The sequence below is a fragment of the Triturus cristatus genome, chromosome 9, assembly GCF_964204655.1.
Source record: "Triturus cristatus chromosome 9, aTriCri1.1, whole genome shotgun sequence".
Taxonomy (NCBI): domain Eukaryota; kingdom Metazoa; phylum Chordata; class Amphibia; order Caudata; family Salamandridae; genus Triturus; species Triturus cristatus.
Genome location: NC_140592.1, coordinates 268,187,371 through 268,209,123, shown reverse-complemented (window position 1 = coordinate 268,209,123; position 21,753 = coordinate 268,187,371). Strand labels below are relative to the sequence as shown.

The following is a 21,753-nucleotide window of genomic DNA, read 5'->3' as shown; positions in this document are numbered from 1 at the left end:
AAACAAATTATTCTCTAAGCAGAATAAAAGCATTTTAAGGAGCATTTTGTTATGGTGAAAAAAAATCAATTGGTCTATTCATCAAGAAATATTCAACAGCCCTCATACCATCATTATTCCTAATACAAGTATATAATGAGGACACATCAAGTGCTATCATTAAGTAAGAAGTTTTCCATGTGATGTTCTGCACTTTTCTTAAAAAGTCACTTGTATCCTGTACAAATGATTTTAAATTTCTTACAAAATCTTGCAGGAAAAAATCAATGTACCTAGATAGGTTCTCCAACAGGCCATCACACACAGCAATTATGGGACGTCCTGGGGGTTTATTCATGTCTTTGTGTAGTTTGGGTATGAAATAAATCACAGGAATGATAGCATGCTCCTTTTTGAGGTATTTAAATTCATCCCAACTGAGTAAACCCATACTTCTACAAGCTGAGAAAACAACGACTCTTGTGTGTCCTTGAATTTAACAGGTGTGACTTTTTTATAACACTCTGTATTGTTCAATTGGCTGTGTGCTTCTTCCAAATATTACTTTAGCGGCCATAGCACCAAATTGCCTCCTTTGTCCGAGTTACGTATGATGATCTCATGATTTTCTCTCAATTTTTTGATGAGTTGCCAATATCTCCTCTCATGATTGGTAAATTTCTTTTTGTTGGCCTCATTGATAGCAATGTTAAGCCTTTTAATTTGTGCCACAATCTGTTCATTAAAAACATCTATGGAGTGTCTTGCCATAATAGGTACAAATTTAGATTTTGGTTTAAACGGAGTCCATGGTTTAATATCTGTACCTAGGATCTGAGATGTTTGCACATTATTTGACCCCACTGCTCCTTGGGACTGATTATTAACATCTGTGGCCTCTAGGTCTCCTCTTTCCAAACTTCGCTGGTCATTAAATAACTCAATATCCGCACGGGTCTGACTATAATTGAAGTTGGATTCTGGGCAGTAAGAAAGTCCCAATGAGAAAAGTTGCCTTTCTGCAGCGGAGAGATCAATTCCCGCAAGGTTAACAATAGTATTGTTGTTTTCTGAGGTGGCGGGGTCAGCATTTGGATTTCCTGTTGCTAGACCCCCTATCGACGAGCCCTGCCTCTCCCACGTCTTCTGACGTTTTCTCCTTGCTTTCCTACGCTCCCTTCTCCGTTGGGTTGCCCTGTTTTTCCGGGTACCTGGGTGCGTGGCCTCAGTTTCTCTCCTGCTGCGTTTTAAAATCTCTAGCTCTTCCCCCAATGTTAATTTAATATTACTTGCCTCTGATCTCATTCCCACGTTTTCTGACTCGGACCCGCTCTCCACGGCAGAGCTTAACTCAGAGGCTGAGGGGGAAGCATTGGTATTCACTTGGTAATTTCTTCTGTCCTCTTTATTGCCCATACGTTTTTTTGCAGTGTCAACTTGCATGGAGTCATGCCTCCTTGCGAACGTGAATATCTGTCCATTTGCATAATCATCCCGATCACATCTAAACTTGTATGTTTTACGGTTCTTTATTTTTTCTTCCTCTTTCTTAAGGCGTACATTCATTTCCTCCACCTTTTTCTGCTTGAATTGTGGATCCCCTTGTGGTTCAATTTCCTTTTCCAGGAGCTCTATTTTCTATTGAAGCGCCCCTCTGTCGATATCCGCATATTTTACTAAAATTAGAACGAGGCGTCTGGAAGACTCTAAATTGCATTCCCCCCACTCTGCCATCAAAAGGGGGTTTGGGGATTCATAACTGGGGGCAATCATTATGCGGAGACCCCTCTGAATCCTCCCGACATCCAGATATCTTTGGAGTGATCGAGCCTCCCACCATTTCGCTTGCTCTTGATGCTTCAATTTTTCTAGTGCTCAAAAGCTGTCCCTGAGCCCCATACCCTTGTTGGGCTCCTCATTGGTCACCTTACTGGCCCCTTGACTGTCTTCCGGGGAGTCTGAGAACATCCTCTCAGCTGCCAATTCGCGGTCCTTGAGTAGGTCTGCGGACATTTTTATGGCTTTTTTAGGATATTTATATCGCGAGCTACCACCCTTACTAGTATGTACTTGAAGGGGTTTCACTCTGTGTTGCACACCTTTCCACCTGTTCTTTGCCCCCACGCGCTGTACCTTATTGGAACTGCCAACCACGACCGCTGCCGCTTCCCCGCCGATCTTACTTTACCGGCCTTCACGGGAACACCGGAGCAGGGAAAGCTCCTCAGCAAACCTCGCTGGCAAATCCACGTACTTGCGCATCCACTTCGGGCTCACAGGGGGCTTCGCTTCCTTCCGAACCGGAGATTTCTTGAGTGCCCCGGGGGTCCCCGCCAGCACGCACCACGAGCCCATAGCGCTGACTGCAGCCGGATGCACCGGGACAAGACTTGCCACGAGCGAAGCCACCGCCGGAAAGGGGGTCTGCGAACCGGAGAAAGTCAGTCCGGTAATAATCTGCAACAACTCGCCTTCACTTTCTTTTTGGTAGAAACAAACGAGCGCAGACCCAGTAATTCTTGTGCTGTATTTTATTTAGCCAATTCCGCCATTACGCGTTTCGGGCGATCCCGCCCTTGATCACATGACAACTCATTAGCTAGTAACCGCACTATTTAAAGTGCAAGTGGCTCAATTAATGGACATAAAAGAAACATTACAATGTAGCGAAGAGGTGTATATATATACACACACACCGGGATAATAGGAGGGCAAGAAATTGCTTATTAATGTATACAAATCAATGTGCAGGGCAAAATAAAAACAATAACTAACAACTAGAATGTTTTTTCAGTCCTCCAGTTGTTTCAAACAAATGTGGCTGTATTCCAAAGTAATTGCACAGTCCACAGAGGAGGTAGTCTTTAGGGAGGTCTCACAGCTATCTTATTGTAGCATCTGGCCCCCTGGGGAGCCCTACACATGTATTCCTCTCCGCGGATTCAACTCATATGGAAAATGCAGATTTACCCAATGGTCCTGTCGGGCAGACCATTGGGAGAAGAGAAACAATTTTACCAGCACATTGAAACAATTTCAGAAGCTGCATTTTTTGTAAAGTTTAGTGTAATGTGATTATTTTCAACTGCAGCTGTGTGAGGAGCAAATGTGGCAAGTTTAGGAAAACAATTAAAATGTGTCTTTTGAATCAGTCATTTTCCTGTACTCCTTTTTTAATTGCAGGATTATTAGAGTGCCCTCGGGTGCCAAGTAGACTGGCCTAACTGTGGTCTCTAAGTCAATACAGTCTGTGTAAAGGCTATCACCATAAAATAGAAATACCAAAATAAAAGCAACAACTGGCATTTTTCTGTGAAACGGGCATTGGCAAACCCAATAGGTCTGCAGTTGTCTGCCTGCAGTTTGCCAATTCTTGTTTTGTTTTGTAATGTTTGGGAAGCTTCCAGGGTTTGTCAATGGCACCAGCTTTAAAACTGTGAGAGAAAACGAAAACGAGTGGTGCGTGCTGAGACAGAGGGGGGGGTAGCAGGAGTGGGTGAGCCCGGTAGTGGTGCAGGCCCGAAAGTGAAAGTGGTCGCGGCAGAGGGGTGGACCCGCGAGTGGTGCGCGGGAGCTGGGGCGAGCTCTTTTTCCAAGCACATTCTCGTGCTTGTGGCGCGCCGCTGCGCACTCCCGCAAGGCGTATGCCACACAAGCACGAGTATGTGCTTGGAAAAAGAGCTGCACGACGGCTAAAGATCTCCTATGCAGTGCGTGCGTACTGTGTAGGCGAGACCTAAAGAGTGGCCACTCTTATTCGTCTCTTATGCTTATGATCTTTTAACTTATTTACAAATACTCTATTCTTTCTATATCAAGAGACCGTATTTAGTAAAAGAATTGTTCTCATCCTTGTTAGTTAGTCCCACAGACTGTATCAAAAACTTGCGACTGGCTTTACCATATTAGTGTTACATAGTTTTGGCATGAGTACCTTACGGTGGGGGCTCGCTAGGTTTAAGATTTTTTGGTCCTCATTACGGTCTCTTTGCCCATGACCACTCGAAGACAGCAGAAGGGGTCAGTCAGCCTTGTGACTCCAGTGTAGAGTGCCCAGAAAACTGAAAACAAGGTAGGAGTTCCCTCAGTTATCTTCTAACTAATCTCGTGTGGGGAGGAAAGATATCCTACACTCACACCCTAAGATCCCCTTGTGTGTGGCTGACGTTCAGTTGTGCACCTGGAAGGACTAGCGAAGGAGCCAGTGCGGCTCAATCAGAAGGAATCTTTCTCTCACACATTCATCCTTCAATGGTATGTGCTTTGTGTCCCTGCACTCCTGTCTATCTTCTCTCATTCCCACATTATTTCTAGAGCCTGCTTGCTCTAAGCCATGGATTTGCACTCACACAACCTTTGACTCTGGCCTACTCCATTTCCACTTACCCAACAATTCAATTATCTGGTCATCTCCTGCGTAGATGACACCTTTTGTGCAAAGCACTACAGACAATGCAAGACAACACATGCAATGCAAACAAAATATGTAAGGTGCAGTTAGACTTAAATTTTGTTCAATGTGCTTAAGCTGTCCTGCTCAACCTTCCGATGGAGCTCTGAGCTGTGCTCTATGCCCCTCACCCTGGCAAAATAATATCTCCTATACCTGTGGCGCGTAGGGTGATAATGTGAAGTCTGGTCCAGGGAGCCTGTGTTTGCCTAGCTAAGACGATTCCTGACACCCAACGCAATGCACCAGGTTCTGTAAAAGAAAACACAAACGCTTATAAAGAGATTAAAAGTATAACTTGTTTAATGCAAAAACCGACAACAGACCAGCCGTGGTCCGTGCAGGTAACAGCAGTGGGGCGGTGGGGCTGCGCTGGGGGGTATTTCGAGGGACGATGCAGAGGGAAAATTAAATAATTAATTTTCCCTCGGCATCGTCCCTCGAAATCACCCCCAACACGGCCCCACCGCTGTTACCTGCACGGACTGCGGCTGCAACAGGCATTGAAAATAAGCAAGGCAATTACCCTTTTAAGAGCCCAGAGCTTCGCCCTCAATCAGTTGGAGCACGTAATGCTAAAAGCTATACATTTTGGTGCTACATTTATACACCTGTTCTCAGTGCAAGTGGATAGAAGCGAGAGCACGTTATAAACTTCAACCTACATAGGCACTAATCAGCAGGCTCCAGGCTCTTCTCATGAGAAGAGTGCGTGGAGACCTTGGCAAACTAATGCAAGTACCGCCAGAAAGAGCTGACTCTACTGTTTTATAAATTCCTCTTCTCAGTGTCTTCAGAACGAGGCAACACTTTTCTGCAATGGTTCTGTGAAATGTGCGGGGCACCACACAGGTTAACGTGATGGAGACTTGTTTCAATTGCGTGTAAGTGTGCGGTAATGCTAGAGCTTTAGTGGTCTTCAAGCAGCTACAAAAACAAAATTGCTATTGATTATTAAAATGTAACAGTATCTGTTAAGTAAACAGAGGCATTTGCATTTTCAATATGTATATGCAGGCATTAAGGCACTAATGCGAGTTGATTCACTTTCTGAGGCACCTGTCATTGCCTACCTCCAAAATACACAAAAGGGTCATTCCTCCTAGGTTATTACATCTACCATAACGGCACCATAACATTTTACTTATGGGACCTCCTTTTGAGCCCCTTAATTTGCGCTTCCTGCAACTTTTGTCATGTAAAATGGCTTTTCTTGTATTCACTTCCCTTTGCAGAGTTGGCAAGTGCAGGCTTTATCTGTGGAAAAACCTTTTATCCAGTTGTACAGGGATGCGATTTTCCTCAGGACCCAACCTCATTTCTTGCCAAAACTTGTCTTTCTGTTTCATGTCCGTTAGTTTCCTAATTTACTCTTCTCCTTCCCGCTTCCACAGACTGCAGTAGTAATGTCATTACATACTTTGGACGTACAAAGAACCATTGTATGTAGATCATATGTAATCAGTCCAACATGTAGCAAGTCTTTGTTTTTGCACAGCCCCACCTTGGCAACCCAGTTTCAAAGTCTGAACTCGACAGATAGATTGTAAAGTGCATCCAAATTTGTTATACAAAACCTTAACGTGGATTACCCTATGTGTTGATGTGCCTCGAGAGCATTCCCCTCGTAAAGAAGGGGCCATCATGACCTTGCTAGCCAATATCCCTTTTACAGACATCTGGAAAGCCGCTATGTAGATCACTGTCCACTAACATTGTGTGGAAATACAAGCCCTCCAGAAATCGCAAGTTGGACAAGCTGTCCTTAAAACATTGTTTCAACCATCTTTCATTCCTGGTCACGATGAACCACTTTAGGGTAAGGGCACTTTTCAGTCTGCTAAACATAGGTTTTATAGCGACACATGCTGCAAATGGAAAAAGTTAGGTACTTAACTGTAATAATCAGTTACAGATTACAGCACAAGAAAGAATCTTTATTATTTTTAGACACGTGTGTATAAAACAATAAATACATACAACCACAATGTTAAAATTCATTCGAACCCCCTCCCCCAGGTTCATGCACTGTCTGTAACAGAGCCTACCCACAGAATTCCCCGAAAACACTCTATTAGGCATCAAATCAATATCTCACATAAAATCATTCACCCCTTCCGTGGTTCCTTCCACAAGAACCAACATAGGAGCTAACCTACGTTGTCAAGGATCAGTGCACAGCATTTCTTACCAGACATATTTTAGGTCGAGCATTCGAGACCTCTTGTATATACTTTAGTATATACTTATATGTACTCTGTGGGCTCTGGAGATCAGCCCTAGGCAGTGCTTAATTTGTAACATATGAAGTGCAGGTGCTCAAATATTTGTTGGAGGCCACACCTACTTTTCTCTGGCTCCACCCACTTCCTCCAATGTCTCCACCCACTTACTATATTAGCTCCACCCACATCCTCAACAGGCACTGCTAAAATTCAGAAGTAATACCCGATCTGAATTTCAGCAAGGGTGCCTTCCTCATAGTAAGGTTAAATAGGAGAATCCCCTTCGCTGTGAACATTTTGAAAAAGATTACATCAAAAGTGCATTTACAGCACAATTTTGGAATAAATTAGCTGAAATCACTTATGCCCTCCTTCATCTTTCAGCTTCAAAGCACCTGAGCGAGACACAAACCAACACACAGGCAACAAGCACAGACAACAACACGCACAGCCACCTGTACGCACTGCTGTGTGTGGGAGCCTGAAACCTGCCCATCTTTGTACATGTGCTCCACCTCTTTGCACCCCGCACTCCTCTCCCTCATAGTCCATCGCTTTGGCTTCAGAAGCATATAACACAGGTATAGCAACATAAGCAAAGCTTCAGTAACGCAAAGAACAAAGAGGAAGCAGTGACAGCAGTGCAAGATTGCCAAGTGTGAATCACAAGCTGTGGCCACCCATGTGATGTCATCACCTTTTGTGCGTTACTTGTGCTTGCAAACTTTTATAAGTGAAATCAATAATGCACAATTCATACAAGTTTGTACATAAATACAATCTGCTGGACTAAACAACACTGCAGTCTTCTCTTTACAGACTATATACGCACACTTATGCATGTTTTTTTTAGTGTCCATGGGACAGTTCAAGGAAACTGGAGCTAAAAGTCTTCCAAGGCAGTGCAAGCGGGAACCTCAATACGTCAGTCTATAGGCCCCAGGCATGCATAGGTAAATGCAGAGAACACATTATTTGGCTGTGGCACTGGCAGGGCACACATGGCTTTGTCTTCCCCTATTTAAGATAAATTATTGAATTACTGAAGTTGAAGATCTGGTTTGTTTTACTAATCCCAAACCCAAAGCAAGTATTTTTAGAATACATTTTTCATACAGAAGAAGTACATTTTCCATTGACGTTTATGCAGTGGGTTGAAGAAGGCTATTGATAATATTTCATGTATGGGTCTTATCAAAAATGTTTTTAAGAGGATTCAGTAATCTCCAGCTCATCGGTAGTATCACCCACTTTTGAATTAACCTGCAGGGGAGCTCACTGTTTCACGGCACTAGATGGCAGAAAGAGTCCATGGGTCTGTTCGCTTCCTTACAGACCATGCCACTACCACCCTCTGTACCCCTGAGTATAGTTCCAGAGGGAATACTCAAAAACAGCACAGTTTTTACATTGTCTTTTGTTCACGAATTCTTGGCTGTTTGGGATATGTCCATCTGCATTAAGGGACTTTTAGTTTAAATGATCCCAAGATGATGTGAGCTAAAATGGCAGAGCTGCCTAGTTTAGCACCAAACTTGACAATAAAACAATCCCCTTTTACAGTTCCTTATTGTGATCCACTCCGTATCCTTCCTCCCTTAGAATGAAACAAATGCTGCTGCATCTCTATTTTTTAATTAGACACAATTTTTCGAAAGAAAAAGTTCCCATCAGAAACCCCAAAACAAGTTTACAGTTTTTGGCTAGTATTATTTGAAATGTAAATCTTTACAAAAAGAAACCTAAATTTTTTTACACAGGGCATTTTAATTAAAAGCATTTTGGGTCGGGCATGTGGGAGAGGAGCAAGTCATGGCAGTATGTCCGGGACATCGTGGGCTGTGGGAATGCGGAAAGGACATAAGGGGGTCTGAATGACGGTGCTTTTAAGTACAGCATCTTGCAATTGTCAAACACCTTCAACGCAGGACCCTGCTGCAAAAGCCAGTCCTTCCCCAAGTACAAATCAGTACATACTGCAAAACAGCTGTTCACCCCTTTTGCATCCATGTGATTTAAGTGATGTCAAGGCCATGTTAAGTAACCCATTCTACCCTGACACTTTGGTGAATCGACCTTCATGGAAGCGGGTACAGGTGGTTCGGCGGGGGTTGGAGGTATCAGGGCACCGAAGGTGGATTGCAGTTTGATGTTCCCTTCCCTATCTTCAATTCCCTTCCCCATCTTCACTACCCCATCTTCACGTCCCTTCCCCATCTTCATGTCCCTTCCCTCCCCTCTCTTTCCATCCCTCCCCAGTCACCTCCCCAGTCACCTCCCCTCCCTTTCCTTCCCCTCTCCCCTTATCTCTTTCTCTCTCCCCTTGTCTCCCACTCACTTTCTATTTGTTTCTCTGACGTTCATGGTTGGTCCCCTGTTCAGCGTGCTTCATTGCTGTCATTCATATTTATATATAATCCCTGCTACACACAGGGACGGGTGCATTGTTCTGTTTGGGTGGATCCTTGTTCGGAAGAGAAATAAACTCTTCACTGGGACTCACTCGGGAGATGAGAAAAACACTCAGCGCTAACTCAGAGTCCAGTAGTGAGGTAAATATACCAATATCATCAAGGCAATATGTGGTGTGAAGCAGATGCGTGTAGTCCCGGCCCTGATAATTAAGTGCCGGTGCTAAGCATTGGAAAGCACCGGCACAAATTAAGCACTGGCCCTAGGACTTGTCTGCTTCCGCTTGGGGACTGTTTTTTTCTGTTAAACTGCCTCTATTTAACTGTCTTGACAGAAAAAGACCAGCAGAGGTCAGTAAAATACCAGAATCACTTTAGCATGCTCTAGATTCCAGTCCTCAGAAATTGTCTTCCACGAGCACCCGTACACGATAATATCCTTTTTAAATCTTGTATTTTCAGTGCTATGACTACCGAAGGCCCTGATTTTATATTAAAAACAAAGCTTTGGACTATACCATTTCCTGCTAAAAGGCTATATTTCTCTCCATGTGTTCCCATACCTGGGGTGTCACGCAGTTTGGTGCTTACTTTCCCTCCATGTTAAAGAACAGTAGATGTTTCGGCACCCAGGCTAATGTGCTGCATAGCTAAATACATATACGGTCCCAAAGGCGAGACAGATTGCATTCCAAATGCTTGTTTTAAATTTTGCTGGTTCACAGGCACATCTAAAAACTCTATGTTCACAAGTAGTGCAAGTGCTTCATTAAGATGATGTACATTATATATATATATATATATATATATATATATATATATATATATATATATATATATATATATATATATTTTTAAGTGGTTTTAAGATCCGACATCGAAATCTATAAAAGTACAAGCAGTCTACCAAAAGGTGAACATTAACATTTTGAAACTGTAATTTTACAGGTACAGTTCTTATCAGAATTTTATTATTGTGTTTTTATATAAAGCGTAACACTCATCCCAAAGGGGATATCACGGCGCTGTAGCAAGCCCTATAACATAAGCAGAAGTACTGAGTAAGGCAGAAGTAGAATAAACCTTATTTTGGAAAAAGCCACATTTTGAGCTTTGTTCTAAATACCAGATAATCATTGGTGTAGTGGAGATCTAGGGGTAATAAATTCCAGTGCGCTGCAGCTAGATGGGTGAAAGAACAGCCCCCGCTCTTGCTTTTTTCACTCTTTTTGTTTTAGCAAGGGCAAGAGTGGCGGATCTCAGCCTTCTTATAGGGTACACAAATCCAAATTAGATCGGAGGATCACAGGACCTGTGTTGTGAAGGGCCATAGAAGTTTGAATTTAGCCCTCAAACGAATAAGAATCAGAGAGTGCATTACATTTCTCATAGTTCACGTTACGAAAAACCTGAGCAATCTGAAATTTTAATAACTGTATGGGTAGCTGAGCATTAGTCAGTGCGGATATATCAGGAAATGACCTTTGGTTATCCCAGGACTCCTGCATATAGTTTGCTGATGTTATACTTGGTACATAACGTAGATCAGCCATCCTTGAATCTCGCCAACAGGCCTCTTTCAACTTCCCCTTCGAAGGGTGAGAGGCCTCTGTGACTTTAAATGACCCACCGTTAGTGTTGCAGCGATTTTACCTAGTCTATTCCTGTCCTGCACCGCCCATCGTAATTCGCTTGTTGCAATTTCACTAGAACTGAAACCTTTTGACCTCAGATTCCCAGACCTTTTCCTAAAAGGGCAAGGATGCTTTGTAGGCTAGAAAATCCCAAGCCTGCACATTTCCTTCCAATCTTATTGCCAGGCACATTGCGCTTTTTGGTAGCCCCAGCTATTTTTTCAGGCATTTACCCCTCACACTTCTCCCAGCTTACCTCAGTACTTGGGGCCAGCAGCTCAGCCCATTACAAGCATTGTGCAGGCAGCATCTTCTTATAAGCGGATAGAAGCCGGGTCCAGAACGATCCCTGTAGGAGAGTAGGATCTGCCTCTTAGGTTACCCCCACTTTTTTTCTGATGTTTACACTGGTTTCTTGCTATAGTCTGGCTGGGACCCTGCTAATCAGGGCCCCAGCCTCTCTAAACAACCTGGAGTGCATATTAGGTGCACTAGTGATTGGATACTGTGGTACCTTATGAGCCCCTAGTATATGGTACCTTAGGTACCAAGGGCATAGGTACTTCACAGGCCTACCAGGGGCTGAAGCATGTATTATGCCACCCCTGGGAAGCAAACTAAATCTGACACCACAGGCCTGCTACTGCAGCTTTGGTGAGGTAGGGTTAGCACGCCTCACTGAGATACAGGTTCACTATATCTCTCCCTGCACACACATTTAAACCTATCAGTCACCCCTAAGGCAGGCCCTATCTATCCTGAGGGCAGGGTGCTTGGTTTCCATGTGAGGGGGTGCCTCTGCCTGAGCAGGGCCCCTCTGCAGCTCTGAGTCCATTCTCTGGGGCCGTTTGTGAATGCGGTCAAACCATATACTCTTAACTGCATTATAACCTTGCGGTAAATGCTAACTCTGGGATGGCTGCATCAAAACATGTTGTGTTTGGTGCCAAAAGCTTTGGAATCATACCCCCACACCAGTAACTGGTGTGGGAGTTTCATCCCACCCTTCTAGAGGGATAGAAATGTACCCACTGTGGAAACACTGTAGAATCCTGAAGAGCCCTGGCATCACAAAATGGATGCCACCAGTCACAGACACTGGGCTGCCCTCCTGCTGATGACCGAAACTCGCAGTGGAGGAGGCCCAACAATAGGCCTCTTGTCACAGGGAGGTGTAACCACCTCCCAGACAGGGTTTAGTGTATTGGGGCTGGGTGGGTGCACTCCTAGAGTGCTTTGAAGTCCTGCACTGGGGGAGCAGTAGGCTCCTCTGTGCATACACCAGTTCAAACCTGCTCAGGGGCTACCTGCCCCGGCGCAAAACTGGACAAAGGGAAGTGGGTGTAGCCACCCACTCCCCTGACCCTCCCATAGGTGGGGTCATAGAGCTAGTCCCTCCCTTCCTTTCAGTATAAGTTAGGGGAACCCTTGCCATTGCAAACTAGATATCCCTGGACGACGCTCTGAAGAAGAATCCTGGACCTTCGATGTTCCACTACCTCTGGAAGACTGAAGAATCTCCCTTTGATTCAAGGAGTGATTCCCCTGCTTGGCAGGCACCCAATCTTGCAATCAATGGTCGTAAACTTTCCTGCTCCCGCCGGAATTCAAAGTCCCTGCATCCCAGGGAGAGGATTTACTGACTTTTCCAAGGCCTTCGTGAGTCCCCAGCGACGCTGAGGCAAGTAGACCCCACAAGTGACGAGGAACCGCAATCCCTGGGTACCGTGCACTATTTTCGAGTGCAACCCCTTCAGGACGTTCTGCGAACTTGTGCTTTGGACCATGTGTGGTTCAAGCCTCCAGCAGGATTTCCACCGAAGATCAGAGGCCTACCCCGTCCTGAGTGACCGTGGGCCCCTGTTGAGTGAATCCTCCCGAGGCGTCTTCGCGATCCCTTGCCGGTTGGCTTGTGGGTCCCCAGAAGACTTTTTTACATTTCCAAAGGGCTCCCCTGGTTGCTCCAGGCCTGCCCTGACTTACCGTCGCTGGGCGAGTCCCTCAGACCTTGCTGGTCTGCACTGCTGACTTTTTACACTTTCCTCGAGACTTGCTGTTGCCAAGGCTTGTTGGCTCCAATCTGGTCGCCGACACCGCAGTAAGCTGCAGACTTCGTGGGACACGCCGTATCCAGCTCCTGGTCGTCGTCGACGCCTCCTGGACCTTGTGGCTGAAGTCAAGACACCGGTGGATCACCTGAAATCACCCGACGACTGTGGGCATCCATCTTCCTTGCCCCGGGTCACTGCCAAGTGACTTTGAACACTGTCCCCTCTGCTTTCAGGTCTTCCTTCTTGTGAATCCAGCCTTGGATTCCACCGGACACTTCTCCTGTCTTCAAAAGCAGCAAATCTTCTTTTGCTCCCATTGAAAACGACGCCGCGACCCGACACCAAAAGACACCTATGCACCCGGCTTCCCTGGGTGAGGTAACTCCAGCACTACTGAGCTCCTGTGGGTGTTGGCTCTAGAACTACTTACCCTGTAAGTGACTTGCTTGTAGACTCTCCCGAAGTATCCTTAAACTCTACATTTCCAATCGTGACTTGCTCCATTGAAGTCAATTTGGATCCGCGGCTGTGTTCTCACACTGCATGCGTCTCCCGTGGGTCCTTTACTTACCTGCCTTGGGTGGATTAGTGAGGCCCCAGCACTTCCGAAGGCCCTAGGCCTTGTCCCCTTGCAAGTCGTCATCTCCAAGTCTCTTTTTTAGTATATGGTCTGGTATGCCCCTAGGGCCCCAGCCATATTTGTGCTTAACTTGTTGTGAAATGTTGATTTGTGCATATGTCCTTGATTTATAATCTCATAAAGAGATTAGCAGAGAGTTGTTGGTAATAAATACATCTATATTTTATATATATACCTGTGTGGGGTCCTTTCATTTAGTGATTCAAGAGATTATAAGGTAAAACAAGCTGCTTTACATTCCTCTAAAGACTTAGCCTGAAGGCTGCTCTCCACAGCTACCACTAGGATAGCTTTCTTTAAAAGGTTTCTTAAACCTACTACCATAAGAGTCGAATTGTACTGGTGCAAGGTGTCCACTTTAACTAGTGAACAGCATATACCAGGCCAACTTCTCACAATCCCCAAAATGTGTTTTTAAACTTTACTAATCCTCCTGTAGTAGAGGCTGCATGGGCCTCCACAATTTCTTTATGTATGGTCAAATTCAATGTTTTAGTATACCTAATTTCTAGGTATTTATGTGAGGTTACCACCTTCACCATCTTGTTGCCCAATAACCACTTATATGGTTTTGACTTGTTCCCAAAGATAATTGTTTTGCTTTCTCCAGATGGAGGAAAACATTATTCATAACATCTGTGATACTTTTACTAATGTCAAAAACAATGGGAGAGCAAGGGCTGCGTCCTTATCCCCTGTGTAATATTTATTAAACAATGATGGACAAACCCAATCTATGTGTGGTACAATCACTAATAGGCAGTGTTTGGAACCCACTGGGTTTATTAACCCCTTCAGCGCTCATGACAGAGCCACTCCGTCATGTGCCACGGGTGCCGTGTGCTCATGACGGAGTGGTTCCGTCATGCTGCGGCCGTTGGCCGCCGCTCCTCCCACGCTGCGCTGATTCCCCGCCTGTGCGGGCGATTAGCGCAGTGGGCGGAGTCATGACGGAACCACTCCGTCATGAGCACAGCTCAACCGTGGCTCATGACGGAGTGGCTCCGTCATGAGCACAGCGCCACCGCGCTGCCCCCAAACCCCCCCCAGCGCTGCGGCGGAATTCCCGCCGCAGCGAAGGGGTTAAAAGACCCCTCACACACCAGCCTAGTTGGTGTCATGCTTCATCATTGGGGTCCCAACCGGGTGGCCGAATGCCTCCCGGTTGTGCTACGAAGCCTGATTACAGCGGAGCTGGTGTGGTGCAAGTATGTGATGTGATGTGAGTTAAAAATATCTCTGAGAATACTTGCCTGTGTATTTTTATTAGCGGCGGCTCAGGATATGATTAAAAATGTGTGTGTTGCAACTAAAAAATAATTCATTATCTTACAGTTGTCTATGTGGTGGGTCTACATGTTTCAGCCCGCAGGGGAATGTAGGAGGGGCTTTCTTCAGGACCGTGAATAGTGGTGAGTGGCAAAGTGGGTCGTGCCACGTGAAAAAAGTGAAAAACTAGTACCTACACACGTGCTAAGGTGTGTGGACTGCGTGTCTACGTACTTACGGACACTTTTAGAAAAAGGACACTATGGTCGAGTTTTAACAGCTGATCGGGGCTCGGGAGGATGTCGCTCCTCTGCCAGACTTTGGTATCAGAGCGTAACCCGCCAAAAACCTGTTGTGGTCTCCCGTCATCCCAGATGGTCACGAAAACTCAACCATAGTGTCCTTTTTCTAAAAGTGTCCGTAAGTATGTAGCCACGCAGAGTGAGGGGTGTGCCGCTGTGAGTGCAGATGTAGCACATTAAAGTCGGGTCCATTGGCATGGCCGATGCTTGTTCCTTTTTTAAAATTTGTTGCTCCTATCTAGATTTATTTCTAAGAATGTTGTGGACAGGCCTGAGGGAGGAGTGCAGTAAACGTAAATAAAATCACTTTTGCCCTCTCAGTTCTATTGTCCCTTTTCTTTAGAACCATCAACAGTACGTATGTGCTATACAATGCATTGCTCTGAAGAGAGAGTCAAACTAAGACATGAAACCCTTGGGTGTGTTGATAGATGGACCTTTGGTATGAACATATATGTGCATGCACATCCAGTTTGTTCATTTTCATGTCATAAAAGAAAGGGCCTAGCCTTCTCTCCTGATTTATGTCACATGAATATTTCTCCTCACTTTGTTTTAGAGCTAAGATTAGTGTCTTGTACTAATTACAGATTAGAATAAAGTAGTTACATCTTGCATCATGACTAACACATTTTAATCTTTCATTTAGGAAAACATTCTGTAGAGTGTTCTGGATTGCCAAAGGGATGTATCCTGCACAAAACCCTTCAAGTTCAGATGCTTGACTTACTGGATATCGAAGGACTACTCCCTTTATATAACCGAGTTGAGCAGTATCTGGAGGAATTTCCAGAAGAAAGGTACGTTCTTACACTGCACAGTGTTCAACTTGACATTTAGACCCCAACAAAAAAACTGAAGAAATCCATCTCCTGGATTATACTTGGATCAGGAAAATAACGTTGATCTGCACATCCTTCCTCCTGGTACATTGTTGCAAATTTTGTATTAGATATTAGTTCACGAACAAGGATATTTGTATCGGGGTATCTATGGTTTAGCTTTGTCTGTGCATACTATTAGCAGGGATTACAACATGTTGTCTATATGAGAGCACCACATGTAGAATACAGAAACATCAACGGCAGTAATCAATCCTTGCGATGGACGATCTCAATAAGAGATAGATAAGAACCACACTGAGGGTCTGCGTGAACTTCCTAGTGTCACTGCAAGTGTCTTTAATGATTCAATATCCGGAGGCTCAGATATCCAGGAGACAAGTGGGGGGGGGGAAAGAGTCTGTGTGAATTGCAAAGTACACACACGGGTTGCAGCCAAAACCCATATCATAATAACAAGCAGAGTCGGACTCTCTGGGTGCTTACATAAATCCTGCAGCCTCCTCCTGATTGCACTCCTTATGTGATTGTGCTCGAAAATGTCTCACCAGTTTCTTTTTGGATGGAGGACACTGAGGCCCTAAAGCGGAAGACCGCTCACTGGCTACCATATAAGTCCGGCTATTACGGCGACCTGTGCAATGATAAACTCTTCACTCGTAGAATAGGGTGGATTGGTCGAGCCAACAAATCATCCGAAGGTGATTGTGTAGTTATTAACTTTAAAGATCCATAACTTGTTGCCCACCTCTTATGCTTATTTGAGTAAAAAACACCATGGCATACAGGCTATCTCTCTTAGTTTTTTCTATAACCCGGCACTCTTTGCACTAAACAATAGTACTCAAGATGAGAGGGATTCGAGTGCTTACAAACCTGCGGGTCTGCTGTACCATCCGGGTGAGCATTCGCAATGAAATTTTGGAAGGGCTAGATATGATTGACTGTCAACGCGGGACACACTGCCCTCAACTCCTTGCCAAACCTTTGGGGTAGCTGATCCTAATCCTTCGACTCCTGGTATTCCCAGTTTAGATCGCTTTCCTCTGTTGCTTGGTTCTCTTTGATCACAGGGCAACACAAAATGCTCATAGCCCAAAACTTCTCCCAAGTGCAGGATGGACTTAATGTTGTTTCCTAGAAAATTGCGGATGCCCGCTCTAAAATTACATATCCTGACTGGTTTAGGTTTGTCAATGCCTTTGATATTATTTGCTGTCAGGCAACCTGGATGACAGAAAGTTTACAGATTGATGGTTACCAGTCTTTTGCTTAGCCAGCCTTCCTTCAAAGGATGGCAGAGCCAAGGAAGGTATCCCCACCGTTGTTTCTGTTCACGCTCCTGAATTCCACATCGCAGAGCTTTGGTCTTCTACTTATCATTTGATCATTCTTTTATCTTTTCCTGTTGAACCGGACATTATGTTGATTAATTGATACTATAACATTTTTAATCAGCATATAAGTAATGCGATTAATGATCTTAATCAATTAATCATATGATTTGTAAAGCGCACTACTTACCCGTGAGGGTCTCAAGGCGCTGGGGGTTGTGGGTGCTGCTACTGCTCGAAGAGCCAGGTCTTGAGGAGTCTTCTGAAGGTCAGTAGGTCTTGGGTCTGCCGCAGGTGGGTGGGGAGGGTGTTCCAGGTCTTGGCCGCAAGGTGGGAGAAAGATCTGCCGCCGGAAGTCGCTCTTTGGATGCGGGGGACTGCGGTGAGGGCGAGGCCGGCGGAGCGGAGCTGGCGGGTGGGGGTGTAGAAGCTGAGTTGTCTGAGGTACGCTGGCCCGGTGTTGTTGGGTGCTTTGTGTGCGTGGGTGAGGAGCTTGAAGGTTATCCTCTTGTTGATGGGGAGCAAGTGCAGGTCTCTCAGGTGGGGTGTGATGTGGCTGCGGCGGGGGATGTCGAGGATCAGAAGTGCAGAGGCGGTCTGGATGTGTTGCAGCCGTCTCAGGAGTTTGGCCGAAGTTCGTGCGTAGAGTGCGTTTCCGTAGTCCAACCTGCTGCTGACGAGGGCCTGGGTGACCGTTCTTCTCGTATCGGTGGGGATCCACTTGTAGATTTTGCGGAGCATGTGGAGGGTGTTGAAGCAGGAGGAGGAGACGGTGTTAACCTGCTTAGTCATGGAGAGGGTGGAGTCGAGGATGACCCCTAGGTTGCGTGCATGGCCGGTGGGTGTTGGGGCTGTTCCCAGTGTGGTCGGCCACCAGGAGTCGTCCCAGGCCGAAGGGGTGGATCCGAGGATGAGGACCTCCGTCTTATCAGAGTTCAGCTTCAGTCGGCTGTTCCTCATCCATTCGGCGACGGCCTTCATTCTTTCGTGGAGGTTGGTTTTGGCGGTGTGGGTGTCTTTGGTGAGGGGAGAGGATCAGCTGGGTGTCATCGGTGTATGAAATGATGTTGAGGTCATGCTGTCGGGCGACGTGGGCGAGGGGTGCCATGTAGATTTTGAACAGCGTTGGTCTGAGGGATGAGCCCTGGGGTACGCCGCTGATTATCTCGGTGGCATCGGAGCGGAAGGGGGGGGGAGGCGGACGCTCTGTGTTCTACCGGAGAGGAAGGATGTGATCCAGTCCAGGGCCTTCTTTTGGATCCCAGCGTAGTGGAGGTGTGATCGTAGTGTGCGATGGCAGACCGTGTCGAAGGCGGCTGACCGGTCCAGGAGGATCAGGGCTGCTGTATCTCCGTTGTCTAGCAGGGTCCTGATGACATCGGTGGCGGCAATGAGGGTGGTTTCGGTGCTGTGGTTGCTGCGGAACCCGGACTGGGATGGGTCCAGGATGCTGTTCTCCTCGAGGTAACTGGTCAGTGGTTTGTTGACGGTTTTCTCGATGACCATGATGGGCTGGAAGTTCTTGAGGTTCTTGGGGTCCGCCTTGGGTTTCTTGAGTAAGGCGTTGATTTCGGCGTGCTTCCAGCTTTCTGGGAAGGTTGCTGTCTCGAAGGAGATGTTAACTTTCCATAGATGGGGTGCGATGGCTGTGCTGGCTTTGTTGAAGATGTGGTGCGGGCATGGGTCTGAGGGTGATCCGGAGTGGATCACCCTCAGATATTGATGTTGGTCCAGGAGAGCAGGCGGTTGGTGCGAGTGGTGGTTGTGGGGGCGGAGGTCTCAGTGGTTGTCGGGACGGTCGTGACGTTGAAGCTGTCGTGGATGTCGGCGATCTTGCGGTGGAAGAAGGTGGCCAGTGAGTCGCACAGATCTTGCGAAGGTGGGATGTCTTTGGTGTTGGAGCTGGGATTGGAGAGTTCCTTCACAATGTTGAAGAGCTCTTTGCTGTTGTGTGCGTTATTGTCTAGGCGGTCTTTGAATGAGGTCCTTTTGGCAGATCTGATGAGGTGATGTCTGCGGGTGGTGTTCTTGTGGGCAGCGTAGCTGTCCGGTGTTCGTTCGCGGAGCCAGTTCTTCTCCAGTTTTTGGCATGTTGGTTTGGAGGCCTGGAGGTCTTCGGTGACCCAGCTGGCTTTCTTGCTGGTGTGACTGTTGGGGGGGGGGGGTCTCTTTGGCGGGGCGAGAGTGTTGGCGCAGTCATAGATCCACTGTCTGAGGTTGCGGTCGGCGGGGTCGGAGGGTGGTGGTTAGCTGGTCTTCGGTGACTTTGCTCCAGCGGCGGTGAGGCATCTGTTGGGTGCGGTGGTGAAGTGGATGCAACAATGGTTGGTCCAGTGAGTTCGGTGGTGTGGTTGAAGGAGACGTGGGGGCTTGTGGAGAAGATTGGGTCGAGGGTGTGGCCAGCGGCGTGGGTGGGAGTTGTGACGAGTTGTCTGAGTCCGAGGTTGGCGAGGTTGTCGATCAGGGTGGTGGAGTTGGTGTTGTTATTGTTCTCGAGGTGGAAGTTCAGGTCCCCGAGTAGGGTGTAGTCCGTGGAGGCGAGGGCGTGTGTGCTGATTAAGTCGGCGATGGGAGTCGCTGAATTGTGGTCGGAGTCCAGGGGGACTGTAGACGAGGGTTCCTCTGAGGGTGGTGTTGGGGTCTGTGTGGATCTGGAAGTGCAGGTGTTCGGCGGTGTTGAGGGTGTCGTCGGAGTTGGTAGAGACCTTGATTGGTGGACTTGTGGACGATGGCGATTCCAACTCCATTGGTGCGGTCTCTGCGGGTGATCTTGTAGCCATCCGGGATAGCTATGGCGATGTCGGGCGCTGAGGCGGGTTTCAGCCAGGTCTCCGTCAGGAAGGCGACGTCTGGGGATGTTGAGTCGAGTAGGTCCCAGAGTTCGACGGCGTGTTTGCGGGTGGAGCGGGTGTTGAGGAGGATGCATCTGAGGTAGTTGGGTTCTTTCCTGGGCGGTGGTTTGGCAGGGCGGATGCTGGTGAAGCTGCAGTTCAGGCAGGTGAAAGGTCCTTGGGTGCCCTTCGGGGTGGTCCAGTGGCAGTTGTGTTCTCGTCCGGGGTTGAGTGCATAGAGGGTGCTGACATCGTAGCGGAGTCTGGCGTCGTGGCGTTCGCGGGGGCCAGGATTTCTGGTGCTGGGCACGGTCCAGGCACGGATGGGCGCAGACGGGCTTGCCTTAGGCGCGCCAGCGGGGCGCCCACTGCGCGGACGCGCAGCAGCCACCATATAAGGGAAGGTGGGAGGAAGGAGTAGCTGGGAGGCGAATGGACGATGAGGGGGGGCGGGCCGCAGGGGATGCAGCGGCGGGAAGCTGGAATGAGGAAAACCGCGAGGGAAACAGAAGGCAAAGGGGGCACAACAAAGTACAGGGTGATAAAAACGATAAGGACAAGTCAACAGCAAGCACAGCACAATTACAATGACAACCACAGTGCAGGTACAAAAAATGAAGAACGAGCAGGACCTACGGCGGGCTACGAACCCGGCAGCAGCAGGACTGGGAACACGGGCGCAGTCAGGTGGAGCTGCCCGGCGTGGGGAGCGACCTGCCTGGAAGCAGGGTCAAGGGTCGATGGTTCTTTAGAAAGCTTTTATCAGTCAACAAAACGCATAGTTTATATAATAAGGGTTGGGGATCTAAATATTACCCTGTGTCAACATATTAGCAATAGTCTGTGTGGGCTCAGAAGTCTAAACAGTGATAATTTAACACATTTAAGGCCCACAGTATATGGTGAGGTCCTTAACGCAGTTATTTTGAATTATAACTCTATTTTTCTCTGCGATTTGTTTTGCAGTGAGAGTGTTTCCATTACCACCTTCATGCTAAATTATACATGGACTGTAATTCACTACATTATAATATTGGCTGAGCTTTCCCCTCTACTTTTAGATTTTAAGGTGGTCAGTAATTATGCTAGTGATCACAATCATCTCCTTATTACCTTACATTTTCACCAGCAATCTAATTGTGTAAGAAACCAGGTTGGGTTAGACTACTTTAGAAATGAAGGCCTGAGACTAAAATGAGGATAAGGTTGATGCAATATCATTTAATCAAGGTATTATTGTAATTGCATTTATATAGCGCTTACTACCCCTCATGAGGCGTCGCAGCACTTTTTCGCTTGTAGCGTGCTATTCCGGAACCTAAAAAGTATTGGTGGTGAATTAGTATAGGAAAATATGAAACTATTTTGAGCGGTGGACATGTGAGTCTGTTAATGCGATTGAAAAGGATAGTGGAAGGGCCTAGAAAGTGTTTATTCGGAGATTATAGGAGTAGGAGGAGGTTTGGGATGAGTAAACGAGAGATGGAGAAGGACAGAGTCTCTAGAAGTGGATTAGGGAGAGAGATGAGGTATCACCTGAGTCTTTGAGGGATACATGAGGGATGAGTGTAGAAAGGCTTGTTTGGGAGATCTGAATAGTAAAACAGGTTTGAGATGATGCAAGAAGGGGTAGAGGAGGGAAGATCTAGAAAGGGTTATTTTGGAGATCATAGTAGTAGAATGGGATTTGGGATGAGTCCGAGAGTGGAGGTAGAGGATATATTTAGAGAGGTATAGGATGAGATATAGGGTAGGGCCGATTTTGCGCTATTTAAAACGCGTTGA

At 46.7% G+C, this 21,753-nt stretch overlaps 1 protein-coding gene across 1 annotated transcript in view; it reads left to right on the top strand.

The window, feature by feature from the left end:
* Positions 1-21,753, top strand: part of IPPK (inositol-pentakisphosphate 2-kinase) — a 324,563-nt gene that overhangs the window by 240,177 nt on the left and 62,633 nt on the right. Inside the window, exon 10 of the mRNA XM_085624891.1 lies at positions 15,611-15,761. Within this exon, the coding sequence (XP_085481017.1) occupies positions 15,611-15,761 (151 nt within the window). The remainder of the gene's footprint in view (positions 1-15,610; positions 15,762-21,753) is intronic.